The sequence below is a fragment of the Myotis yumanensis genome, unplaced genomic scaffold (assembly GCF_028538775.1).
Source record: "Myotis yumanensis isolate MYYU_CA2020_CCGP unplaced genomic scaffold, mMyoYum1.0.hap1 SCAF_1, whole genome shotgun sequence".
Classification (NCBI taxonomy): domain Eukaryota; kingdom Metazoa; phylum Chordata; class Mammalia; order Chiroptera; family Vespertilionidae; genus Myotis; species Myotis yumanensis.
Window position 1 is genome coordinate 49,799,388 of NW_027223752.1, and position 24,450 is coordinate 49,823,837.

Consider the following 24,450-nt stretch of genomic DNA (forward strand, 5'->3'; position numbering starts at 1 on the left):
AAGTCTTTGTTTTACTATGGTTGCAAATATCAAAAAATTTCTATATGTGACACGGCACCAGAGTTAAGTTAGGGTTTCTCAAAATGCTGACACGCCGAGCTCAAAAGGTTCGCCATCACTGCTCTAGGTCCATTCAGACCTGTGTTTTCAGCCCTGGCTGCATATTAGAATCTCTTGGGGAAATTTTTAAAATCCTGAAGCCCAGTCTTCCCCAACCACTTCTGGAATGAGGTCTCCGCTATTTAAAAAGTCTTCACGGGACTCTGCAAAGAGGGCTGAGAATAAATGAGTGAGACTGCCTGGCCCACTTACAGACGGAGAAGCTGAGTGGAAACAATCGGAGATCACCAAAAAGACGCGAGACGGAGCCAGGACCGGGACCTGGGTCTCCTGGCCCCCTGGTGTGTCACTCCTTGAGACTGAGAGGAAGCCCCTGGGGTTCTCTCCAGCCTGTGCCCTGTGAGGAAGGGGGCTGGCAGCTAAGACACAGCTGAGCAGCCAGGTAGGAGGAGACTGAGTCCGTGTCCCTCGCACCTGGGCCCTCTCTACCCTCCTCAGCTCCTCTGTCCGGTCAAATAGCAGCAGAGGCTCTGGAGGCAGGGCTCCTCCACCCTGAAAAATCAGGGTCTCCTTGAGCCTGAGACAGACGACGTGAGCTGAGAGTCAAGGGGTGTGGAGAAGCCGCGGCCTCTCTGAATCACAAACACAATCCCAACACCCACTGCACACCAGGCCCGGAGCTGGGCGCCACGTGGGGAAGACCCTGGCCCTGCCCTGAGCCAAGCATCCCCAGCCCCATTCCCAACATCTACCCTCGGAGAGCAACCTGGAGTCCTGGTTTTGGCAACAGTGTCCCCTCTTCTCCTGAGACCCTGCAGGCAGTCCTGGGAGGGACCTAAAATCTAAGGCCCAGAGCTGACATGTGGTTGGCAGGAAACCACACGGTCCCTGAGTAGAAGGCTGGGCCCCAGCATGGAGGCTGAGAAAGGTAGGCTCTCAGAGTCCGACATGAAGCAGTGGACGGGCGGGTTGAGGAGGTGAGTAAAAACAGGCAGAAGGGGAGACAGTCGGGGACTTCCTGGGGCGCACACACCCTGATGGCTGATGCGGACAGCCTGTCTACAAAGGTGCCTGCTGGATGCCCATTTCACCCCATGCAGCCCAAAAGGCTGGAACTGGAGTGTGCGCCAGAACAGCTGTACTCTGCCTCCATCCCTCCCCCAACATACCCCACTGGTCACATCTGGCCAGCAAAGCCCCTCCCCTTAGCTGCTTCCCAGCACTGCTGAGGAGCCACACAGCCCCCAGCCCTGCCCAGCCCAATTCCTCCTGATTTCAGCCCACGTGATTGTGTGGCAGAGCCCACCTGTCCACCTGCTCCCAGCTCTGCCCAGTGCTGGCACTACCCTGGGCACTCAGGGAGATCAAGATGGCTTCCAGGCTCCTATCTCTGAGCTACCCTCTCCTTTTAAGTATCTCCGCAGTGATTCACTTTACAGTCTGAGATGGTGGCTTGGATGTCTGCTCCAGACCTGACTATTCCACCCAGGGTGAGGGTAGCATCCGTCCCTCAGGCTAGGGCAGCCCCTGCTTTTCAGATGTGCCAGCACCCAAGGCCCGACTCACTCTGGCTGGGGGTGCTGGGCCCTGACTTGGGGGTGTGTGAGGAAAGGCCTGTGGACACCAGGAATTCTTTCCACAAGGGCAACTGGAAAAGCCATGCATCTCTGCTTCCCTTGGCGGCCAAGGACCACGGAGGGAGAATGTTTAATATAAAAACATCTGACCAAGTACCTTCGGGATACATTTTTTGCATCAAAGAAGCAGCTCTTGGCAACAGCCGCTCTACCCCGACAAGGAAACTTTCAAGTGCAGCTCCCGATTGTTACAGACGCCCGGGAAAGCGTGCCAGCAGGGACAGGAGGAGGGCGAGCCATGGGGCCTGGCAGACAGATGGTTGTGATTAGGCTGGATGCAACCAAGTGCATTTACTGGAATTTCAGGTCTCCTGAGAAAACCTGCCGGTTCCCCCCGTGATGCAGGCCGCCCAAAGTGTAGGGGCCATCTGCCTCCAACTCAGAGTCGAGCAGCCCTGGACAGGAACAGGACTCCTCTCAGAAGCCCACCCACCCACCATCTCACAAGTGATTCATTTATTCATCCTATGAGCAGAGCTGCTCTGGGGCCCAGTGACAACTGTACACACTGAATCTGGGGTAACCAGGGACACAGAAGCCCCCAAGGAGCCAGAACTGTGTGAGTCCTACATCTTGCAGGGGACATAGAAGGCACCATGCCAGACACTAGGGAACCCAACAGGGGCCAGACTAACTAGGTTCTAATCCTAGTTCTACTGATTTCTAGCTGGGTGACCTTGGGCAAGTTATTTAACTTCTCTGGGCCTCAATTACTTCTCCTTTAACATAGCCAATAAAAGTGGTTACTTCAGCTCTGGCTGGTGTGGCTCAGCTGGTTGGGCATCATCCTGGGCACCAAGGTGTTGCTGGTTCAATTCCCAGTCAGGGTACATGCCTGGGTTGTTGGCTCCATCCCTGGCAAGGGGCATGCAGGAGGCAGCCAATGGTGTGTCACTCGCACATTGATGTTTCTCTCTCTCTCTAAAAGTCAATTTTAAAAGTCTAAAAAAAAAAAAAGTAACTTCTTCATAAGAGCTGTGTGGAGGATTCCATGAATGAATGCGTGTACGACACGCACTTAGAGAGTATCTAGCACAGAGCTGTATTAGTTATGATTCTTTAATATGTGCTATGATCTTTCTGTCTTTATCTTTGTATGTTCTCTCTCTCTGGATCTCTCTCAGCAACCATCCTATGAGCAGGATCCTTTGTCCCAGGCAAAGTCATTTGTTTATTCCACAGTGACCTCTGTCTAGGGCAGTGATGGCGAACCTATGACACTCTGACACGCGAACTCATTCTTTTGGTTGATTTTTCTTTGTTAAATGGCATTTATATATCCTATCTAATAATAGACAAACATGGTAATTGACCGTACCTTCGCTATGCCTCCCATTGGCTAATCAGCAAGATATGCAAATTAACTGCCAACAAAGATGGCGGTTAATTTGCATACGTAGGCGGAAGCGGCGGAGCGAAGACTGAAGGCGGCTCCAGCTGGAGCAAAGGCCTGGGTCCCGGGTGCCAGAAGCCAGGGGAAGGGAAGGCCTATTGCACGAATCTTTTCGTGCAACAGGCCTCTAGTATAAAATAAATATCAAAAATATAAATCTTTGTTTTATTATGGTTGCAAATATCAAAAAATTTCTCTATGTGACACGGCACCAGAGTTAAGTTAGGGTTTTTCAAAATGCTGGCATGCCGAGCTCAAAAGGTTCGCCATCACTGGTCTAGGGAGTAGGCCCTGTGCTGGGTGCAAGAGAAGGTCCAAGGCCCTTCAGGACCAAGAACATCCCAAAGTCCCCCTGTCCCCAGTGACCAGTCCCTCTCATCCAGCCCATTCCAACAAATTCAAGATACCCTCTCTGGATTCATCTTTTCCTATTCTCCCATCTCACACATATTAACCTTCTAGCCACAAACAAATTAAGAACATACGGTAGTACTGCACACCTCCCTGCTTCTGCATAAGCTGTTCGTTCCTTCTATCTGACAGGCTGTCTATGCCCTGTTGTCTTCTTGCCATTCCCACCCCAAGAGAGTCCCCTGCTCTAATTTCTGTGCTGGTGCTAAATCATGCCCACAGTTCCACAGTCTTTAACACAATCACTCACGATTCTTTGCTTGCTGTCTACTTCCCCTTCTAGACCATCAGCTCCTCAGGGAAAGGTCCAGGCGTTCTTCACTTTGTATCACCTGATACTGGCATACAGTAGGTCCTTCGTAAATGTTCAATACATGGACCTGTCACCCCCAAAGCCTATAGTCAGGACACATACCAGCCCTGGTGTCCTTTGTCAGAGATCCCAGGGGATGTAAAAGCTGATGATCTCTGGCGAGTCCGTCTCCCTCTCTGGGCCTTGGATTCTTCATCGGTCCAGGGTACCCCCATTCCATTCCCAAGCTTTAGTGTTTTAGAAAAGGGGGAGAGGGAAATCCAGGACACCAATCCCCTCCCTCCACATGATCTTGTCCCAGACATTAGTTTTGCTTTGGGACAATGACAAGCTATGATGCTGTAGGCCAGAAGCCTCAGTTCTCCACACAACCCCTCAGGGCTCAGGACCTGGTACCCTCTGCCTAGAACACATGAGCATCAAGGAGCCCCTGAGATCAGTGACCCAATGGCCCCCATGCACAGTTGAGCAAACTGAGATTAGGGAGTGAGGAGCTTACCTGAGATCACAGCAGGGGAAAAGGCAAAGCCAAGCCTGGAACCCACTCTGGCTTTGTGGTAAACCCCGTATGCTTCACGGCCAACCAGGCTGCCCAGAACCCCTCCGCCACTACCCGCTCCTCCCAGGACTGCTGAAGTCACCTTTGTCACTCCTGCCCTTCACCCCTCACCACCTCTATTCCAACTTTACACAACCGGCCCAAGAAGAATGGGTCCCTTTATGAAATATCCAGGAGGTTTAATGGAGGGAAGAAGGCTCTTTTTTCCTTTGGTTGGTCAAAGCTAAAAAAACGCAAGGCAGAGGCTTGATGCAAGTTCCAAATGCTGCTGATTTAGGCTCCTTCTCCCCCCCACTCCCGCCCCAAGAGGAAGCAAGGAGTCTGAGGCCATTTCTGAATTGGAAGCGGAAAACTGGTCCTGGCCCAGGAGCTCAGGGTCCATCCTGAAACCTGTCCACCAGCCCTAGACTGGAGCCTGACTTGGGAGGTAGAGAGAGCGGGTATGGGCCATATCCAAAGGGAAGCTCTTAACCCACGGGGACTGATCTAGGTTCATATGTAATTATGTCAGGACACCGGATGGCCCAAACTCCAGGCGAAACATCCTTCTTGCCCTCCAAAACCAAACGAAACCCTCTTTTTAGCTAAAATGTTACCCCCTGCCCACTCTCTGGACATGCAGTAGCCCTAGGCCACAGGCAATGAGCACTCTCACCTGTCAGGATTGAGCATGGTCATGCACAGCAATGTTGTCCAGGGTGTGATCAGTCTGTAAAAATTCACCGAGCTGGACACTTACCTGTGCACTCTGGGTATTACAGTTTTTAATAGATATTGCCCAGGCCCTGACCTCCCCTTGCCTTGTCTCCCACCAACACGTGGTGCTTTGCTTTGCAATCCGTCTGACATCCTTTGGCTTCTCAACATCAGGCTTGTTTTCACACCTCCAGGCCTTTGCACGTGCTATTTCTTGGACCTGGAACATCTCCCACACCCAAACCTTGTCTCTTTGGTAGACTCCTATTCATCCTGTAAAAACCAACTTGGATGTCATCTCTTCCAGGGAGTCTTCCTGGTCTACCTCCCCACCACACCTAGTCGATCACTAATCCCTTCTTCCTCTGGACCATTTCTTACACTACTTCTCATTACTATTGTTTGTCTTTACCTGTCTGTGAGTACCTTGAGGGCAGAGATGATACAATTTTTATCTCTGTGCCCCAAGACCTAAGCACAGGGCCTGGCTGCCCCAAAGTCCTACAATAGGAAAAGGCACAGCTGGGACTTGAACCCAGGGCCCTCTGGTGCACAGTCCATGCTCTTCAGTCCACCTTGCTATAGAGCAGCGGTTCTCAACCTGTGGGTCGCGACCCCTTTGGCAGTCAAACGACCCTTTCACAGCGGTCGCCTAAGACCATCCTGCATATCAGATATTTACATGACGATTCATAACAGTAGCAACATTACAGTTATGAAGTAGCAACGAAAATAATTTTATGGTTGGGTCACAACATGAGGAACTGTATTTAATGGGCCAGAGGTTGAGAACCACTGCTATAGAGGCTCAGCACACACTGACTGAACTGAACTGAGCACTTTGGAGAACGAAGAGCTCAAGGGTCTGTTAGATGAGGGCATCCGAGGAGAGCATGCTTGGGCCGTAGCATCGGGAAGCAGCAGGAGACAATACTGCATCAACACTCCTCTCCCAGCTCCTGTAGGCACTAAAGATGAACATCAGACAGCATCAACCCCAAAAGGTACCTGTTTAGGGACCACTGGGAGGAAAGGTGGCAGGTGGGTGGGCAGCATGGAGTCACCTAGGTTGTAAACTGGCTCTGCTTGCTTATGCTTGCTGTGTGGCCCTCAGCCACTCTCCGAACCTCTCTGAGCCTCTGTTCCCAAACTCTGTCAATCTACAGTGTAAGAATCCTAGAGAAGGATCTGTGCCCTCAAGGAACTTGCAGTCTGACTGGTGGAGGAAATGCAGCTGCGACCCCACTCTCCATGTGTTCCTGCATAGCTCCCTTCCTTCCCCAGGCCTTCTCTTTAAAATGAGGGGCTTGCCCTTGCTGATGCAGCTCTAAAGAAACCAGCATGCCGCAGGGACTGAGATACCGGTACACACATCCTAGGTCAGCAAAAGGGACAGCCCAGTCCGCATGACAGGCAGCTTACAAATGGCTGACACACAATGGGTGCTTAATAAAGCCCTGGAACTGTTACCCAATAGGCACTAGAATAGGATACCAGCGATAAGTCACTGGATCCTGAAGAAGCCTGCACCACCACCACCATGGAGTCAGGCAGGTCTAGCTTCTAAAGCAGCCCCACTATGCAGCCTCTCATTAAAGGACCCATAACTCAGCACCCAGCACTCAGCCTGGCCTAGCTGCTCCTTGTCTCACAGAGCACAAAGCTCCTTGTGTTCTGCTCATTCTGTTCTTCTAGCCTAGAGCACTGAAGAGCTGATAGAACCTGCCTTCGTCCCTCAGCCCTCCTCAGAATGGCCATTCCCACATGGCCCTTTATCCTGTAATTCTTTGAATTACGGCATATTCTGCCTTTAAATCGCTCAGAGTGAGGGTTGCCTACCAGCCACTTACACCTTAGTATGAATTTAACCAGCTAATCTTGCTTCTCCTCCCGGAACTAAACTGAAATCAAGGAAATAGGAAAGGGGTGGAGATTTTACAGAGAGGAAGATGGCTGGAGGAGACAGACCTTTAGGGGGAAAGCGCCCCAGGCCCTGAGTTAGGCAAGGAACCCAGAGTGTCAAGGCTCTCGGATTTAAATTTGGAGGTGATGTAGATATGAGATGAGAATATTGTGTCAACCATTCAGCAGAGAGCTGAAACAAGAGTCTCCGGTCTGCCACCCCCCCGCCCCGGCGATGAGTTCCTGCCTGCCTGGCTGTGACTGAGCCTCAAAATTCCCACCATTCCTTCTAAAGTGGCCTCAACAACAGGACAGGAAAGTGAAGCAGAGACCTTGGACTGGATAAAAATAGACAGCCCCAACCCAGGCGCTGGATTGTCATTGTGCAAGACAAACAAGGGCAGCTCTGTCGTGGGGCTGCAAACACCCCACTCCGGCAGGACACCCATCCCAAGGCACTGAGAAGGGGCAAGCTCTCAGGACAAAGGGAGACAGAGTGGGCTGGGCAGCTGAGGGGGCGGAGGCAGCGCTCTGGGTGGTCTGCAAGGTTTGCCTGGTGGTGACATTGAAGAGCACAGAGACCGGGCCTCCAGCCAGCTCCTCACCCCTATCCTTGGTACTAAAATTGGGACTGGGTGCTCCCAGACTCCTCTGATCACCTCTATGGCCCCCAAGGGTGTGTCTCCCAGTAGGGGATGGGAACCCTTGCTGTAGAATGCTAGGCAGAGCCCTCCGGATGGGAGAGCTGGGCAGTCACTGCTCAGGCTCCCATCCCACATCTAACACTTACAAATTTGTGAATTTGGGCAGCTGGCCCAACAATGAGCCTCAGTTTCCTCACCTATAAAATAGGGAGAATCGCATCTGAGTCTCTGGGTTGTGAGAGTCAAAGAGATGAAGAATGACCAGCACTTAGCAAAGTGCGAAGTAGTGAGTGTCAATAAATGTCAACAGTTGTCACCAACAGCAGTATTATCTGTCCTTGAATATCAGACACCTTGTCCCTGGCCCTGGCCCCAGCCCAACACATTCTTCCCCTCACCTTTCTCACCTCGCCTCCCACCCTGCCCTTGGGGCACAACCCTGCATTCCATCTTTGCAGGATGACTCCTGCCTTCAGCATCCAGAGACCAGCACAGCTCTGGGCCTTTTCCCAGCCTGAGCCTGTCCTTCAGTGTGACAGCCACCAAGCCCCAAGTCTGTGACCTCCCTGGAGGCAGGGCAGTGCCAGTCCATTAGTCCTCAGACCCTCACAGCACAAGTAAACTGGAAAGCTGAATGGTGAAGTGAAACCTGGGGGCGGGGGGGGGGGGGGGGGGGGGGCGGGGGGGGGCGGTGGGCGGGGACGCATGTGGTCCCTGGAAGGGGACTGGATGACCACAATGGGGAACACCACTGGCTACTGGGACCACTGGAACTCAGACAAAAGCCCACCAGACCCCATTCAATCATTCCCCCATCAGATATCCCAAACTTCCTCCCCAGTTCCGTCACCCCTTTAGAATTACAAAGCCACTGGATGCCAAATTTTCTCATGAGAACCATAAAGTCCTGGCCCACAGGAGAGAGCAGCAGGGGCCTGCTCAGTGGCCAGGACCAAAAACTGCTCTGGGATAACTAACAGGGACCCACTGGACCCCAAAGGCAGCCAAACACAATGGCCCAGGGTCTCCAAAGATCCCCCAGCCTCCAAAGGGCGCTCTCTCCTGAGAACCATATGGGGGAGGGGCCTCGAGCAGGTGCTATGGAGTCTGCTCCTTCCTGCTGAGCCGGCTACACACCAGGCTCACTTTGGGAAGACAGAGATCAAGAGACTATGACTGTCCGGCCGCATTGGTTCAGTGGTGGAGCACTGACCTACGAACCAAGAGATCATGGTTTGATTCTGTTATCAATTCCAGGTCAGAACACATGCCAGGGTTGCGGGCCTGATCCCCAGTAGGGGACCTGCATGAGGGGCCTGCAGGAGGCAGCCGAGTAATGATTCTTATTGATGTTTCTATCTCTCTCTCTCCCTCTCTCTTCCTCTCTGAAATCAAACAAAAATATATATTTTAAAGAAGAGACTATGACTATGAATACACCGTGAACTGTAAGCCATTTCCACACACTGGAGTTTCCACCATTAATGACAGAGGGTAGGGTTATCCATCCAACCAATGCTAATGTGATCCACTAAATTAAACCCACTCTGAAGATTATCAGGGACACAGACACATGCATTCAGACATACTTTTGATCCTCTTCTTCAGAATTATATGTAGCTTTCAGCCCCACAGTCACAGAGGAAAAAAGATGGATTTATCTGTCCCCCCTCCTCTACTCCCTAACATCCAAAATGTTTACTCCTTGTGTTCATCTGGTTAGGTCTTTCAGGAAAAGGCAGTATAACCAAATAGGGCCAAAAGGCAGAGAAGAAAACAAAGTGACCCAATTAGAGAGACCACCAGAAACCAAAAGGCAAGTAAGATCCAGAAGACCCCAGTGCCAGCTGTGCCTTGAGTCTCACGAATGTGACCCTCCACAAGTGACTTCTTGCTCCAGCTTCTAGTTTCTTTATCCTAGAAACTGATGTAGTCTTATGGTCTTCCATCGTTGTGACGGAACAGAGAATGGATGGGGAAGGGTCTGCAAATGGGAAGTGGCCAGGCAGCCAGCTTCATGTAGAGTGAAGAGGAGAGAATGCGGCAAGAATAACAGACAGAACTGTGTGTCAATTCAGTTTATCGGGGTACATTCAGCCCTTGCAGAAAAGTAGGGGGTAGGAGGACAAGGCAGAACAGTGGTTAGGAGCACAGTGACAAATGGTTCTGCTATTAGGTGCCCCTGGCCAAGTCCCTTTACTGCTATTCTGAGAGGATACAGGTAAAGGGCCCAAGTACTGGCCATGGCCCAAAGTAAACACTTAATAGCTCTGGTCACTGTGGTTGCTATTATGACTTGGGCGTGGGGTAGAGGAAAGACAGCTCAGATGCAGACAAAAGCCCTCAGCCAAGATCCAGCCATGCAGCTCCAGCCTGGGGGGCTGTCACCTCATGGAGCATAGGGCCAGGCCACAAGGCCCAGCTGTCCCAAAGGGTCCCACAGACCTTGGCACCCAAGTCCCTCCTAGCCCTCTATGCCCCCAAGTCACCACCAACCTCTTACTTCTTATGGAAAGCTTGATTCAGATATTCTTGGAATGTCCCTATGGCCAACTCTTAATTGCAAGGGGTGGGAGCTCCAAACTAGTGTTCTCTCTGCAAAGGAGCCCAGCCTCCCGCCGCTCCAGGAAAGACAGGGAAACCACTGGCCTCTGGCAAACTCCCTCCTTACCAGACCCTCCTGAAAGCTTGTTCCACCCACTCCATCCCCCCCCCCCGCCTTCTGACCCTTCACATAGCTCCTTCCCCAGAGTGGGGACGGAAGGAGAAACCCATGTAGAGAAATGTATACAAACACATCCATTTGCTGCCTCCCAGCAGCTGGGAGAACAGGATCCCTTGCTAAAATGCGAGATGAAGAGCTGTACTGGGCTTCACTCACTTCCACAAGACAAGGTAGAGACAACTGGTTAAAACGTGGATCGACCGACATTTTAGGCTACCATCTCTGGGTCTCATTCTTAACCCCAAGAACACCAGTGATGAAGAGATGGGCGGTCTTCCCATCTAAGGGTTGGGAGGAAAGGGGGAAAGAAAAGGAGTGGGAACATCAAAAGGGCCTCCATCGAGCACTGCTCCCACCTGTCCCCCTCTGCAAAGTTCAACGCAACAGCAGCGTGCAAAGAAAAAAAAAATGCCAACCTGAGAATTCACCCGGAGCAGTGATGAGGGAGTTGGTGGCCTCCGTTTCAGTGTAAGACAATGTGGAATCAGATAGATCTACGGGAGGAAAGAGAAAGAAAACTTAGTTGGCTGTGGGGTGTGCCTCCCGTTCCGGCTTTCTCGTGCATCTGTGTGCACGTGTGTGCACGCAAGTGCTTGCAAAGGGCAGGGTGTCCCTCCCAACTGATGCCACTCTGTAACCCTGTCCCATACTTGTGCGAGACCAGGCCAGCCAGCCCTGGAATTCTTCTGGAAAATGCCAACTACTGCAGCCCTGGCACCTGAAAAAGTTGCAATTGCTCTGACCACAGAAATAACCCAAGTTCAGGGGACTGAGCAAGTAGCAACTTGGAGCCTCGCTGGGTACGGTTAAATTAAGCCCCTAAACAATTCATAGTTGCTATACTTAATTACAACCATTAAAATTCTTGAAGTTGTTCCTTCTTGCTTCCTTCCTTCCTTCCTTCCTTCCTCCCGCTGGAGCTGGGGAAACTGTTTTAACAAGTTACCAGCCATCCTCCCTCTGTCCCGCTTACACCCCTCTAATTAAGGGCTCAAGCGTTTGCTCCCAGATTAACTTTTTTTCCTCTCCCCTCCTCCACTCCCTAACATTCCAACCTGCTCAGAGAGCGACTTTCAATGCCTGGACCATTGTTTTTTTAAGGTGTTCATTTTTGTGTGAGTAGTTTCAAGTACTTCATATGGCGTGCATTATTTGTTTGCCCCTGTCTGCAGTGCCGTTAGATGGGAAAAGGAAAATCTTTTGCACGTTTTTTTTTTCTTGAACACTGAGCTGATAGCTTAATAAGCCAATGCCTTTTGGGGCAGGCAGACTTGGAAAATTTTTCCTGGGCCTGTACCTCCTGCTACCAGCGATGGGGTATTGGTCCCTGTTAAGGGACAGGCCTGTCCAGGAGTCGGAAGAGGCATGTTCTGGGAGGCCGGCAGCACTTTCATCATCTCACTCAGCACAACCCAGGTCTGGTTCAGCTGGTCCCACCTGGCTCAAGAGAGGCACCCAGGCTGGGGATTCCTAAGGCCAAACCGTTAGCCTAGGCCCTCTCTAGCTAGGATTCCATTCGATCCTGCAGGATTTTTTTTTTTTTTTTTTTTCCTTTTACCACATGGCTTGGAGAGCGGGAAGATGAAACATTAACCAATTTGGCCTCTTTTTTTTTTTCATTTCCCACTTGCCAGATGCTGACTGGGTGTTCTGGGTTTTATTTTGTTTTTGGAATCATGTGATCACAGAGGCTTAGAAGTGAACTGACTTTTTGTTTATGAAAAAGCAACAATGCACGGAAAAGAAAATAATACAAGAAATAACTTGGACTATTTATCAGGGCATGAAAAAGTTATCTGCTGGTAAAATGTGTTTGGAGGAAAGTAAGGACAGATGGAAAAATCTCTTTAAAAGAAAAAATAACCTCAATGCCTCAGTGGGATCTTCTTAAAAGATTGTTCCTTTTAATACTTAAATGTTCCCAAAGTGTGCAGCGCCCCGAGTCTCATTATCACAGGCTGAACCCCATTTCTTTTTTCTTTTTTTTACATATTTTATTGATTTTTTACAGAGAGGAAGGGAGAGAGATAGAGAGTTAGAAACATCGATGAGAGAGAAACATCGATCAGCTGCCTCCTGCACACCCCCTACTGGGGATGTGCCCGCAACCCAGGTACATGCCCTTGACCGGAATCGAACCTGGGACCTTTCAGTCCGCAGGCCGACGCTCTATCCACCGAGCCAAACCGGTTTCGGCTGAACCCCATTTCTTAGTGAACCACTGTGGAACTAACACAGACAACAACAGGCAGTTTCTACCTTTTGCAGCTAGTAAGTCCTCATAAAGCACTCTGCAAACCCTCACATCTGGTGCTTCTAGTGAGGCCCTAGAAGTCTAAGTGTCTCCGGGCTGTTGTAGAAAAAGAACACTCCCACCTCCATCACGCCTCCAGCCCCAGGACAGACCCCGGCTAGAAGTCGGAACCCCCAGATCCAAGTCTCACCTCCATTCTTAGCAAAATCAGGGGTCACCAACTTTTTCTACAAAGGGCCCAATAGTATGTGTTTTCAGACCTGCAAGCCATACAATCTCTGCTGCAACTCTTCACCTCTGCCACTGCCGTGTGGAAGCAGCCGCAGACAATGTGGAAACGGGTGAGTGTGGCTATGTTCCAGAAGAACTTTATTACAAACACTGAAACTGGAATTTCATACAATTTTCACATGTCATGAAATGTTATTCTTCTTTTGATTTTTTTTAACCATCTAAGAAAGTAAAAACCATTCTTAGCTCGCAAGCCATACAAAAACAGATGGTGAGCTGTCGTTTGCAGACCCCTGAGCTATATGACCACCAGCAAGTGTCACTTCCTCTCTCTAGGCCTCAGTTGTCCCATTCGTAAAATAACCAGGACACCTGTTGACTTCCAAATGGTCACTCTGCAGGGCGAAGTGGTCTCTAGTTTTTGGTGCTTCATCACAGGCTAACCCACAATTCCTCAGGGCAATGATCCTTGACATTCAAACTGAGTTTACTACTTTACTGAGAACATTTGAGGGTGTGTGTTTTTTTCTAATGAAACTAGGGACCTTCTAAGTGACTAGTGCAATGATGTTAACTTAGGAAATGCTGAGACAAGCCTGTGAGGAAAGGATGGGGAACCCGCGAGCTGAAAAGGGGGCGGCCCTGGGTTGATGCTCGTTAGCTGGGTGACCCCTGATTTTGCTAAGAATGGAGGTGAGACTTGGATCTGGGGGTTCCGACTTCTAGCCGGGGTCTGTCCTGGGGCTGGAGGCGTGATGGAGGTGGGAGTGTTCTTTTTCTACAACAGCCCGGAGACACTTAGACTTCTAGGGCCTCACTAGAAGCACCAGATGTGAGGGTTTGCAGAGTGCTTTATGAGGACTTACTAGCTGCAAAAGGTAGAAACTGCCTGTTGTTGTCACTCTGGTTTCCCAGGAGTGACTTCTTGCTCAACCTATCTGTCATAGTAACAATTAATACTCACTAAAGGAGAAAGATTGGGGGAGGGAGAGAAAGGAAAAGAGATAAATACCAACCCACCTCCAATGAGATGCTTAAGTCCAAACCCATTCATCTCCCACTGGCCCATGTTTAAAGGTCACAGAGAGGTTAATGATGAGCGGAGGAATTTCAAGATGTAAATAGCCCACTGGAGAGGCTGTCTGCTTCGGCCCAACTGAGGGTGTGTTTGTAATACTTCACCCCATTTCAGAAGCAGCCAGGCCAGCTTCCACCCCCCCTCCCCCCAGCCCTTCGGCTCGGAGGCTGGGCGCTGGAATGAAGGGGCACCCGGGATGGACATACCTCCCCCAGGGTCGGAAGGACACACTTACCCAGTGGCTTGTACTCGTCACGAGGAGACAGCCGAGAGTAGGGGGGTGGTGGTGATTCTGGAAGACAGGAGACAGCATGTCACTGCCAGGGTGGGAAAGGTTACATTGGGATTCTTCTACAAGATTATTGATTATTGATTTCCTCCTATAATAAACCCAGCTCACAGGAAACCCTCCTTTTCTCCCACCACCTCTGCTGCCCAAATCCACTGGAAGATCACTGCTCAGCAGTAAGGCCCAGGCATAGGGTCCAGACCTGGGGTCAATCCCTGCTCTGCCACCTTTGGCTGTGCAACCTTGGGCAGGTTACTTCACTTCTCTGAGCCTGTGTCCTCAGCTCTAAAATGGTGACACTAGCCCTGGCCAGTGTGGCTCAGTTGGTCAGGCACGATCCTGTGCACCAAAAGGTTGCTGGTTCATTTTCCAGTTAGGCACATGCCCGGGTTGCAGGCTCGATCCCCAGTAGGAGGCATGCAGGAGGCAGCCAATCGATGTTTCTCTTTCCCTCTACCTTCCTCTTTCTCTTAAAAAAAAAAAAAATCAATAAGAAAACACTTCTTAAGAATAAAAATAAATAAAATGGTGACAATAATCATATGGACCTCCCAGGTTTGCCAGGTGGGTGAAAGAAGATAATGTATATAAAATGCTTAGTACAGCTCTTGGTACTGTGGAAAAATACCTCCACAAACACTTAACAGTTATTATTGTAATGAGAAACACAGGTGCAGGGGAAAGCCAGAGCCAGGGCTGTGTGATAAAATACCAGATGCTCAGGTAAATTTGAATTTTGGATTTCCATGGCATAGCTTTTGGTATAAGTATGTCCCTCGCAATATTTGGGACATACTTACACTAAAAAGGTATGTGTTGTTTACCTGAAATTAGAACTTAACTGACAGTCTGTATTTTTATTTGCTAAATTTGGCAACTCTAATCAGAATTGAGTCTGAATGCAGAGACTCAGACACAGAAGCTCATTTCCCAACAAGGTGCATCAGAAGTAGCATTCTTTGGGGCAAGGAGGAGGGCAAGATTGGTTGGGACCCGAGAAGCCAAACCCAGCTACCTAGATGTGAGACCTTAAACCAGTCCTTGCCAGCCCTCGGCCTCAGTGCCCCCACTCCGCAAAGGGGTGGGACACAAGCTCTCTACTGCCTTCCAGCTCAGACCCTGTGTGATTCCTTATTGTCTACGGTATTTTTCTTTTGGTTTCCTTTCATTTGCCTAAAATACTCCTCCTTAAAAACATATACTTTGTCTTCAGAAGAATTCCTTAGCCTCTTGCTTTAGGGGAAGTAACAATTTGCTAAACTAAGTAACAATTTGCATGAATGAAATGACCCTTCATTTTCCCTAAATGAAACTAAACACCATCAAATCGCAAACTAAAACAAACTCTCAGTGGTAATAAAGTGGTAATAACTATTATTAGGCAGGTATCAATAATGACACAAGGGGTAATAAGTGTTTTTCGTAATTATAATAAGGCACAATTAGCTGTAGGAACATTTGTTTTGCTCCATACACCCTATGCAGCTTCAGCTCTTCCCCACCCTGGCTTTTCCAGCCAGAAATTATTTCAACAAAGTGAAGGCTCTGAGGTCTAGAAACAGGGCATCTTTTGTGGACAGTATTTAGGGAGAAGGAAAAGTGAATCATGGAGTAGCTACTGGGAGAGAAGCAAACATTTGCTGAAAGCCTACCCTGTGCCTCCATGCCAGGCATTTTCAATTTCACTTGTTGTATTTTATTCTCTTGGACCTTAGGTACAGAGTTGCTCATCGGGCACTTATTTTTATTTTATCCTTTCTCAGAGACAAAATGGTCAATATTCCCATTTTACGGAGGAGAAAACTGACTTGCCCAGTGTCCCCCAGCCAATCATGGTAAAACTAGGATTTGAGCCCAAGCTGACTCTGCTCTACACCTCAACGAGACAGGTAATCAAAAGGCACCCCATCTTCTACCCCTTCATCCCAGCTAAGTCACATCATCCGCACAGAAAGTGCTCAGTAAGCATCTGTGGACTAAGGCAACGGTTATGAGGATAATGGTAAAGTTGGGGGCATCAGCGGACAAAGGTGTGGATAAGGAGGACTTAAGGGCCAAAGTGATCACAGGAGACCCCACCAGGACTGAAGGAGGGAGTCATTTGCCTTTAGTAGGAGTCACCTCATCTACTGGTCCTCAGGACTTGGAAGGGACTAGAGACCACACTTGAGTGAGAGCCAGCCTCTCAGGACAAGCGTCAAAACACAGGTAGGGCTAGAGTTCCCCAGGGAAGGAGACTTGAGGCTGGTGCTCCCACTGTACAGAAGACTGGGGCCTGGACAGTGGAAGTGACTCCCTCAGGGCCAGATAGGGAGCTGGTTGTAGAGCCAGAACCAGAAGCCAGGCCCTTTCCATACTACCCCACTAACTTATCAGAAGGACTGCAATTACTGTGTTAGGGTTCCTTTGGCAAAAATCTGAAAGGCTGAGGCCCAGGCCACACAAGGTGGGAGGCTCTGTACAGCTGCCCCCCAGAGATGTCCCAAAAGTGAAACTTAGCAGCAGTGGACAGTAGTGGGAGTCAAGCCACTGTCAGTCATCAACCTCAGTGTCTCTTGCAGGAGCCACCTGGGCCTTGAATTGTGACACCCACCACCCATGGCCACACCTGAGGTGGCAGGGTTCTAACGACATGAATGGGACAGAAAGCATCTACAAACCTGAAATGTCAGACACACCAACTAGCAGGGAACGACAAAGCTCGGGAAACACTTTCCCAGGCCCCCATTTGCACCAGCAAAGCAGTTTGCACAGAACTGAAACAACTGTGGGGACTGGAAGCTAATTACTGACTTACACACTAGGCAAGTGAAAAAGTATGAAGGCCTACAGACTTCACCCCCAGCAGGAGGAATTAGAATGCCAGAGGTTTGCCTTACTCAACTTCTTGGAGTTCACCCAACTCAACTTCTTTTAAAAGACGGGGCAACTGAGATCCAACAAGATAAAGGACCAGCCCAAGGCCACATAGAAAAGAAGAAGTTACTCTTTCAATTGAACGAAGGGGGAGGCTAGTTGGGGACCAGTATCGTTATCTTTTCTTGAAAAATTTAATTATCATTCACACACTCTTCTCACTCTCTTGAAGTACACAAGTTAGTGGTTTTTAATATATTCAGAGTTGTGAGACCAACACCACTACCCAATTATAGAACATCTTCATCACCCCCAAACTCCAAATGCTAGGCAATCAAAATAATCTACTTCCTCTCCATTTCACACAACTGTACACATGTATGACCTTTGTGTCTTGGCTTCTTTCACTTAGCATTATGTGTTCAAGGTTCATTCATGTTGTAGCGTATCATTCTTTTTTATGGGTGAATGGTATTCCATTGTATGACGTTTCAGTGGATATATCACATTTTGTTCATCCATTCATCAGCTAATGGACATCTGGGTTGTTTCCACTTTTGGGCTATTAGGAATAATGTTATGAACAATACCAGGTAACCTTTTCAAAAAATATATATTTTTTTAATTGATTTCAGAGAAGAAGGGAGAGAGACAGGAATAACACTAACGAGGGAGAATCATTGATCAGCTGTCTCCAGCACTCCCCCTACTGGGGATGGAGCCCAAAACCCTGGCATGTACCCTGACTGGGAATTAAACTGTGACCTCCTGGTTCATAGGACTGAACCACTGAGCCACACTGGCCAGGCCTGGGTGACCTTTAACTGGCACCTCCACTTCCACATATGCAGGTCCCATGGATCTGGGAGAATGGAGCTCCAGGACATTAAGTCAGGTGAGCAAGGTGGGCACTCAGGTCAGACACTTGATATGTAAAACAAAAGGTTGGATTAGAAAGGTGTGAGCTGCCCTCAGACCCTCTGTACCCGCCCTTCTTAGAAGCTTAGTGCTTGTAAAAGTTGTGTTATTTAAAAATAGTAACTTTTAGAGTCCTGCAGACCCAAATGAAAGAAATGAACATGGAGGAGGGAGGGAGAGAATGGGAAAGAGAGAAAAGGAGAGGGAGAAGGAGAGGCAGAAAGATCAGAAGCTCCAGTCCCCTCAGACATGCAGCCTCGGGCATCAACTTCAGGAATCTCCTCCAACTTTCTTCAAAAGCGAGAGAGCAGTCAGCCAGGGGCAGCAAGTACCAGAAGACTAATGCTCAACTCAGCTCAGCCCAGCCTGCCTCTGCTTAGTCCCCAGAGGATACCTGGCCTTTTGGGACCTATCTCATTCTAAAGCCAGAAGAGTTCACAGCCTCTCTCAGGGGCTGGTAAAGTTTCCGTTTGGGGCACTACTTTCCACCCCCATCCTTGCAGCTCAGCATCTGCTTGGGAAAGGCTCCACTGACCTCCCTGGGCCTCCCAGCTCCACCTTACCAAGTGGTGGCTGATGGTGGGGAGGTAGCCTCCCAGGGCCTGTCCTCTCCTCCCCCAGAAGCCGTAGGCTCAACCCCAAGCCCCAGGGTGGGAGACACAAAAAGGGAGCTCCTGGCACTTTAAGGCCGGTGGAGCCTAATTGCCCAGATTCCCCCGGCAGCCAGATAAACAGCGCGGCCGGCTGGCGCCAGCAAGAGGCAAACTGCACATTATCACCCCTTCCTCACCTCCAAGGAGGAGCTCCAAGGAGCAGGGCGGGCAGGCCAGAGGGGTGGGGCGGGGGCTTGGAAGCCCAACTTGAAATTGATCTCATTTCAAAGGGATAATGCCAGGCCAAATAAAAGGAAAACTTTCTAGCCCATTCTAATTCCTATAGTCCTGGCCTGGGAACCCTGTGTTTTCCTAGGCGGCCTCCTACAGTCGTTTAGAAGTTCTCTCTCTCACTCTGTCTCTTTCCCTGGCGCAATTTGGATAATAGTAATTTACTGAATATAATTACAGAAAAAAAAAAGTGGTGAAGCAAAGAGCAAGAGATTTATTCCAAAGTTAATGGATACTTTCAGGAGAAAGGAGCTCTATAAACACAGGTTGGAACTGTGATTAAAGTATTTCTCCACATTTCCGTCCACATAGGCACCATGCTCAGTGAACTGGCTTTTCCCTGGACAGAAAGACACACAAAAGACACAAAAGAGGGAGGGAGTGCTAGGGATTGACTCCCACGGCAGATGGGGAAGCACCAGAGCTGGGCAGAGGGAACCAACTTTCTGAGACAAGCCATGAGGGAGAGGGCAGGGCAGGGGAGGTAGGCCAGTGTCACCTGAAATCTGCCCGTCAGACCTCAGGGCTTCTGTCTACCCTTACCACTTTACGATGGGAAGACACCCAAAGAGGAGAACTGGCCCCAATGTGCCAAAGGAGGTTACAGATGGAACAGGGTTTGCTCTGAGCAGCAAGGGTCTGCACTGCCCAGAAAGGGACTTCCTGTCACTGAGGATCCCTGTTTGGATTAGATGCACTGACGTGAACGGCACCAGGTGGGTGCCCCTCAGTTGGCCTGCTGGGTGTTCCAGTGTACCCTCTAGCTGCCTGTCTGTCTGCCCCAGTACCCCAGCCCTCTCCCCCAGAGCCCTGGAAGGAGCAGTCTCCTTATCAGGACTCGCACGACTGAGCTCCAGCTATGCACCCGCCCAGCTCTGGGAGCCAGGCTGGCGGCCAGCCGGTGGGGGTGGGGTGGGCAGCAAAGGGTTCCCCAGTTCTCAGTCCCAGTCTCCATGCCATTAGGCAGGAGAATGAAGCAACAGGGTCCACCTGGCATATCCTGGAAACTCGTCCAAGACCATCAGTCCTCCCAAAAGCCCGCAGGATGGCTTAAAAGAGGGGTCCCTTGGGCTGGGGAAGAGAAAGGAGAATAGACATGGCCCCTGCAATAGTGCCTCCTCCTGGGGACAGGAAGGGAGTCAAATCCCAGTGCTTACTCTAGAATTAGATGTGGAGAATATTCCTGGAGCCACCCCCACTGACCAGTAGGGACTAGCAGGGTAGGTTACTCATCCAAGGTCAAGTCCTGTTACTGGCCAAGCCGAGCCTAGGACCAAGTCTGGGGTTAAGCACCATCCCACTGCAGTTTGTCCCTCAACGTGTACCTGCCCAAGTCCACCAAACTCAGGTCAACACCCAAGATGACTTCTCAGACAAGGAGTAGGGACAACCCACCAATCATCCTTGGTAAGGGTGGGTCCTACCTGTTGTCTCCAGCTTTTTCACAACCCCCCTTCCCACCCACACACTTGAGCTTGCCTGGCTGGCATCTTGACTCTCAGCTGCCCCTCTCCTCCCCAACGCCCACCTCCCCTTACCCACTCTCTAAAGGCCTGCTCCAGGTTAGAGCAAAGGTGCTCCGGGAGGTGACCCTGTTACATACACACCCCATAGTGCTGATAGTTCACACTCCCTGACCTGGCCCTTCTCCCCCCATCTCCACCCCAACTCCCCTGGAAGACTGTTTTCTTGAGGGCAGGGATCCTACTCATATGTCCACTCTCTCTGCTACTGCATCCAGCACGGTACCTGGCACAGAATAAGTGCTCAACAAATATTTGCTGGCAGACTGACATGGTGAGAGAGAAAATACCTGCCAGGACTTTCTAAAATAGCAGAGTGGGCCCCACCAATTATCTGCCACTAAACAATAATGACCATTGAGGGACGGGGTGGCCACAGATAGGGCCCCCTTCCCAGAGGCAGAGAGGAGAGAGGCTAGCAGAAGGGAGGAAGCCTCTTCCAGGGGATGCTGTGAGAAAGAGGAACAAGGGGCACAGAAAGCCATGGGCCACAGGTCAGGGACAGTCGAAGCTCCTGAATCAGGCCTGGAATGACAACCCATGTGGGGAGCAGGGCAGCCAGGTCAATGCTGCCTTTCACCACCAACCCCCTTCAGTGAACCACCACTGAGGCACCTTCCTTTCCCCTCCAGCCACTACCCCCAAGCACACTCATTTCACATTGGGAGTCAGGAGACCTGTGATCTGACCCTCTATGGACCCTCAGGCTGGGTGCTCACTCACTCCAGAGGGACCTGATTGGAGAAACTCAGAGCCCTCCAACATCCAACAGCCTATAACTCTTCGATAGGCACACCCCTGCAGAACCACCAAAGTCACCTAAAATGCATACACCTCAAAGATGCTACAGGTTAAAATGTGTGTTCCTGCAAGCTTCTGACCTGCTAAGAACCTCCACCTGTCTTCACCTCTGCTAAAGCACCCAGGGCATCCTCAGGTAAGCTGGGCTGGGGTGGTATGTGTGTGCAGGAAGTCCCAGGGAGGGAACAAAGACAGGGAGCACTCCTCAGATGTAATAAAATACCTGGCTTCTTCACCTACTCATAAATGCCCCCAGGACCCTCAACTGGACACAGAATTGAGAATGATGATGATGGAGAGCCCTCACCTTTAACACCCAAGGGATGCTGGGAGCAATCAGGTCAAGAGGGTGGTATCCACCTTGAGAGGGGTTACCCTGAAAAAGCTTTGCTCCAAAGTATACAAAGGAACAAGTGGGACAATTTACAAACACTTTGACTCAAGCCACGAATTGTCTACACCCAATTTCACAACATATACTTGCACTTGGTGTAAGAAAGTACAGCTTAGGTACAGGCGTATGCACACAAATGCTACAGCCTGAGCACAGACTGGGGGTAAATGAGGGGCCGCCTCGCAATCTTTGGCTTCTCCTAGGGCCTACCCTCTCCCTGTGAAGTTGGAGCCTGAAGCTACATAAAGAAAACTCCACCGTGACCCTTTTTAAGTTTGCTGGTGCCTTGATGAAGTTGCCATTTGATGTGTGTGCCCAGATCCCCTCCCAGGGTGAGGGGCCTCCACTGAAGCTCCCACCACCCAGGGGCACCCACGGGTGCGGGAGCACCGCAGCTCTGCCCACCCGAGGTGTTCGATATAAAAAGGCCACGGGACCGGAGGGGGACCCCGCGCCCAAGCCCGTCCCTCGCCCGGCGCAGCGCGCTCACCTGGCCCGCAGAGCCGGCTGAAGTGGTAGGGGTTGCAGCACACCGTGGGGCCGTCGGCGGCGGCGGCGAAGCTGTGGCAGCCGCACAGGGGCTTCAGCTCCACCGCGTGCTGCAGGTCAGGCCAGCGGAAGAGGCGGCCGAGCAGCAGCTGCGGTGGCGCAGGCTGGCCGCCCAGGCGGAGGTCGGCGCGCGGCACCAGCACGCAGCCACCCGGCACGCCGCCGCGGGACTCCACTGCCTCCAGCAGCGTGTCCAGCGAGCGCTCCTTGAGCCGCTTCAGGAGGGAGTACGTGACCGTCTTGAGTTCCTGCTCCAACAGCAGCAGCCGGGAGCGGGCTTCGCGACTCCGCCCGCCGCCCACCGGCTCCAGGGCCGCCCCGGCCAGGGGGTCGCTGGCGTCCCGGGGCGCGCCCGCAGCGTCCCGCTCCGAGAAGAGACAGCAAGTCACCGTCTCGCAGTCACTTTCGGGCAGCCAGCCCGGGCCTCCCGGTTCCGCCACATCCAGCGGGAAACCGCCAGTGCCGGGCCCCGGCTCCGACATGGGCCTCGGGGGGCCCCCCGCGCGCCGGCGCCTCACCGCGCCCTGGGCGCCTCGCTGTCCCACCGCGTCCCGGGGCCGCCGCGGGGCTACCGGGCGGACTTCCGAGCGGCCGCAGCCTCCGCCTTCTCGTGCCCGCGGGGCCGGCTCAGCTTGGCTGCCCAAGCTCCCATCCTCGTCGCCGCCGCCGCCGCCGCCGCCGCCGCCGCCACCTTCCTCCCGGTCGGGGACCACACGACTTCGCCAAAGTCGCCGCACCAGCCCCGAGCGTTTGGACCTGAACATACGATATCCTTTGGCGCCGGGGGTGGGAGGGAGGCGGTCTCCGGTTACCGCGGGTCCGTTCCCTCAGCGAGGCGCCGGCTGCGCGGGCCGCAGCCCCACATGAAGCACCGCCGCCGGGCGCCGTGCAGACCGCGCACAGCCTGTCGTCGAAGGGGCGCCGCAGGGCTGCAACATGAGGGAGCTCGCCGGGGTGGGCCGGCGAGGAACACGCGCACGCCGAGCCGAAGTCTGCGCCCGGCCAGCGGCTACATGGACCCCGGTGGCCGGGCTGCTCAGCAACTCCAGCCCCGGCGCTTGAGGGGGACCGCAGGCGGCGCGCCGCCAAAAAGTCCCCGCATGGGCCGGCGAGCCTTCAAAAGTTGCGCGGCTGGCCCATGAGCACAAAGTGCTCGCGCCGAACCCCCTAAATGTGCCTGGGAAGCCCTGCCTGTAAAACCCAAGCGCTTTAACTACATGGGCTTTTCCTGCAGGATCCGAAAGGCAGGCTTGTTGATACTCTCTGTTTTCGTCTTACTCCCTGCAAAAAGAAAAAAAAATGGAAGAAAAAGAAACCCCAAACAAACCCCAAATCCCTGGAATTGCATGCACGAAAGGCCAACTCCGTCTCAGGTCCCAGGCGCTAGATGCACTTAGAGCGAGTTTCTGCCAAACGCGAGTGTCAACACATGAGTGGAAACTGTAAAAATCCCAAAGAGCTGCTGGGAATCCTTAATTAAAAATGCAATCCACCGAGGCAGAGGTCGCAGCCCACCCCACACGGCGCTCGGACGCCCCGGGCGCCGCGGCTGCAGAGGTCGCTCCCCCTCCCCCCTCCACAAAAAGTGCCTCCCGGTGGCCCCGCGGTCCCGGCGAAGTCCAGCGAGGCAGCGCCCGGCGGCTCTTTCTCTCGGCTCGGCTCCCTCGCTCGCTCCCCCGCTCGGCTCTCTCTCTCTCTTTTTTGTTCTCCTCAAACGCACACTGAGGGCCCCCGGAGGAGCGCCGCGGAGTCATTGGCTGCCTCCCATCATATGCCAGTCTAGACACTTTGGCGGCTCCGCGGCGCTGATTGTTGCGCAAACAAGGTTTCAAGTTTCTTAACTCTTAAAGGAGAACACGTCCCTTTGCAGGGCCCGCGGCTCCGAGGGGCCGGCTCCCGGGGCGGGCCGAACCCCGGCTCCCGCCCCGTGCTCGCCCCGGTACCCCCGCCCCAGGCCGGACTGCCCCCACCGCCCGCTCACGGGCTCGCGTTGCGCCGCGGGCACGGATGCGAGCGAGCACACGCGCGCGCGCACACACGACACACGGTTACACAAACCACGGGCGGGTGGCGCGAGGGCTCCACGAACCCACCGAGTCTCGGACGCAAACGGGGCGCTTTGCCTATCTCTGGCTGGGGCACAAACTTACAAACACACATTGCACGTTAGAGTTGATGCAAACTCCATCACAGGGAAGGCTAATAAAAATGGGTGTGCGTGTGAGCCTTATTGGCTTGCGTCTCTTAGGAACAGGGGGTGTTGGTTTGGTGGGGTGGTGGGATCTTCCGTGATGGCCGAGGTCTCCACACCCCCTGAGCCAAGTCAGGGGTCG

The 24,450-nt window shown here is 52.0% G+C and overlaps 1 protein-coding gene across 2 annotated transcripts in view; it reads right to left on the bottom strand.

Annotated features, from left to right (window-relative positions):
• Positions 1-24,051, bottom strand: part of SMAD6 (SMAD family member 6) — a 79,757-nt gene extending 55,706 nt beyond the window's left edge. Inside the window, exons 1-3 of one of the 2 annotated variants that reach the window (XM_070420362.1) lie at positions 22,059-24,047; positions 14,139-14,195; positions 10,757-10,834 (exon numbers count right to left, since the gene is read on the bottom strand). In XM_070420362.1, coding sequence (XP_070276463.1) covers positions 10,757-10,834; positions 14,139-14,195; positions 22,059-22,881 — 958 coding nt within the window. In that variant the 5' untranslated portion in view covers positions 22,882-24,047. Of the gene's footprint in view, positions 1-10,756; positions 10,835-14,138; positions 14,196-22,058 lie in introns of both variants that reach the window. The other variant, XM_070420372.1, reaches the window with a different exon arrangement.
• Between the last annotated feature and the right edge of the window lie 399 nt (positions 24,052-24,450).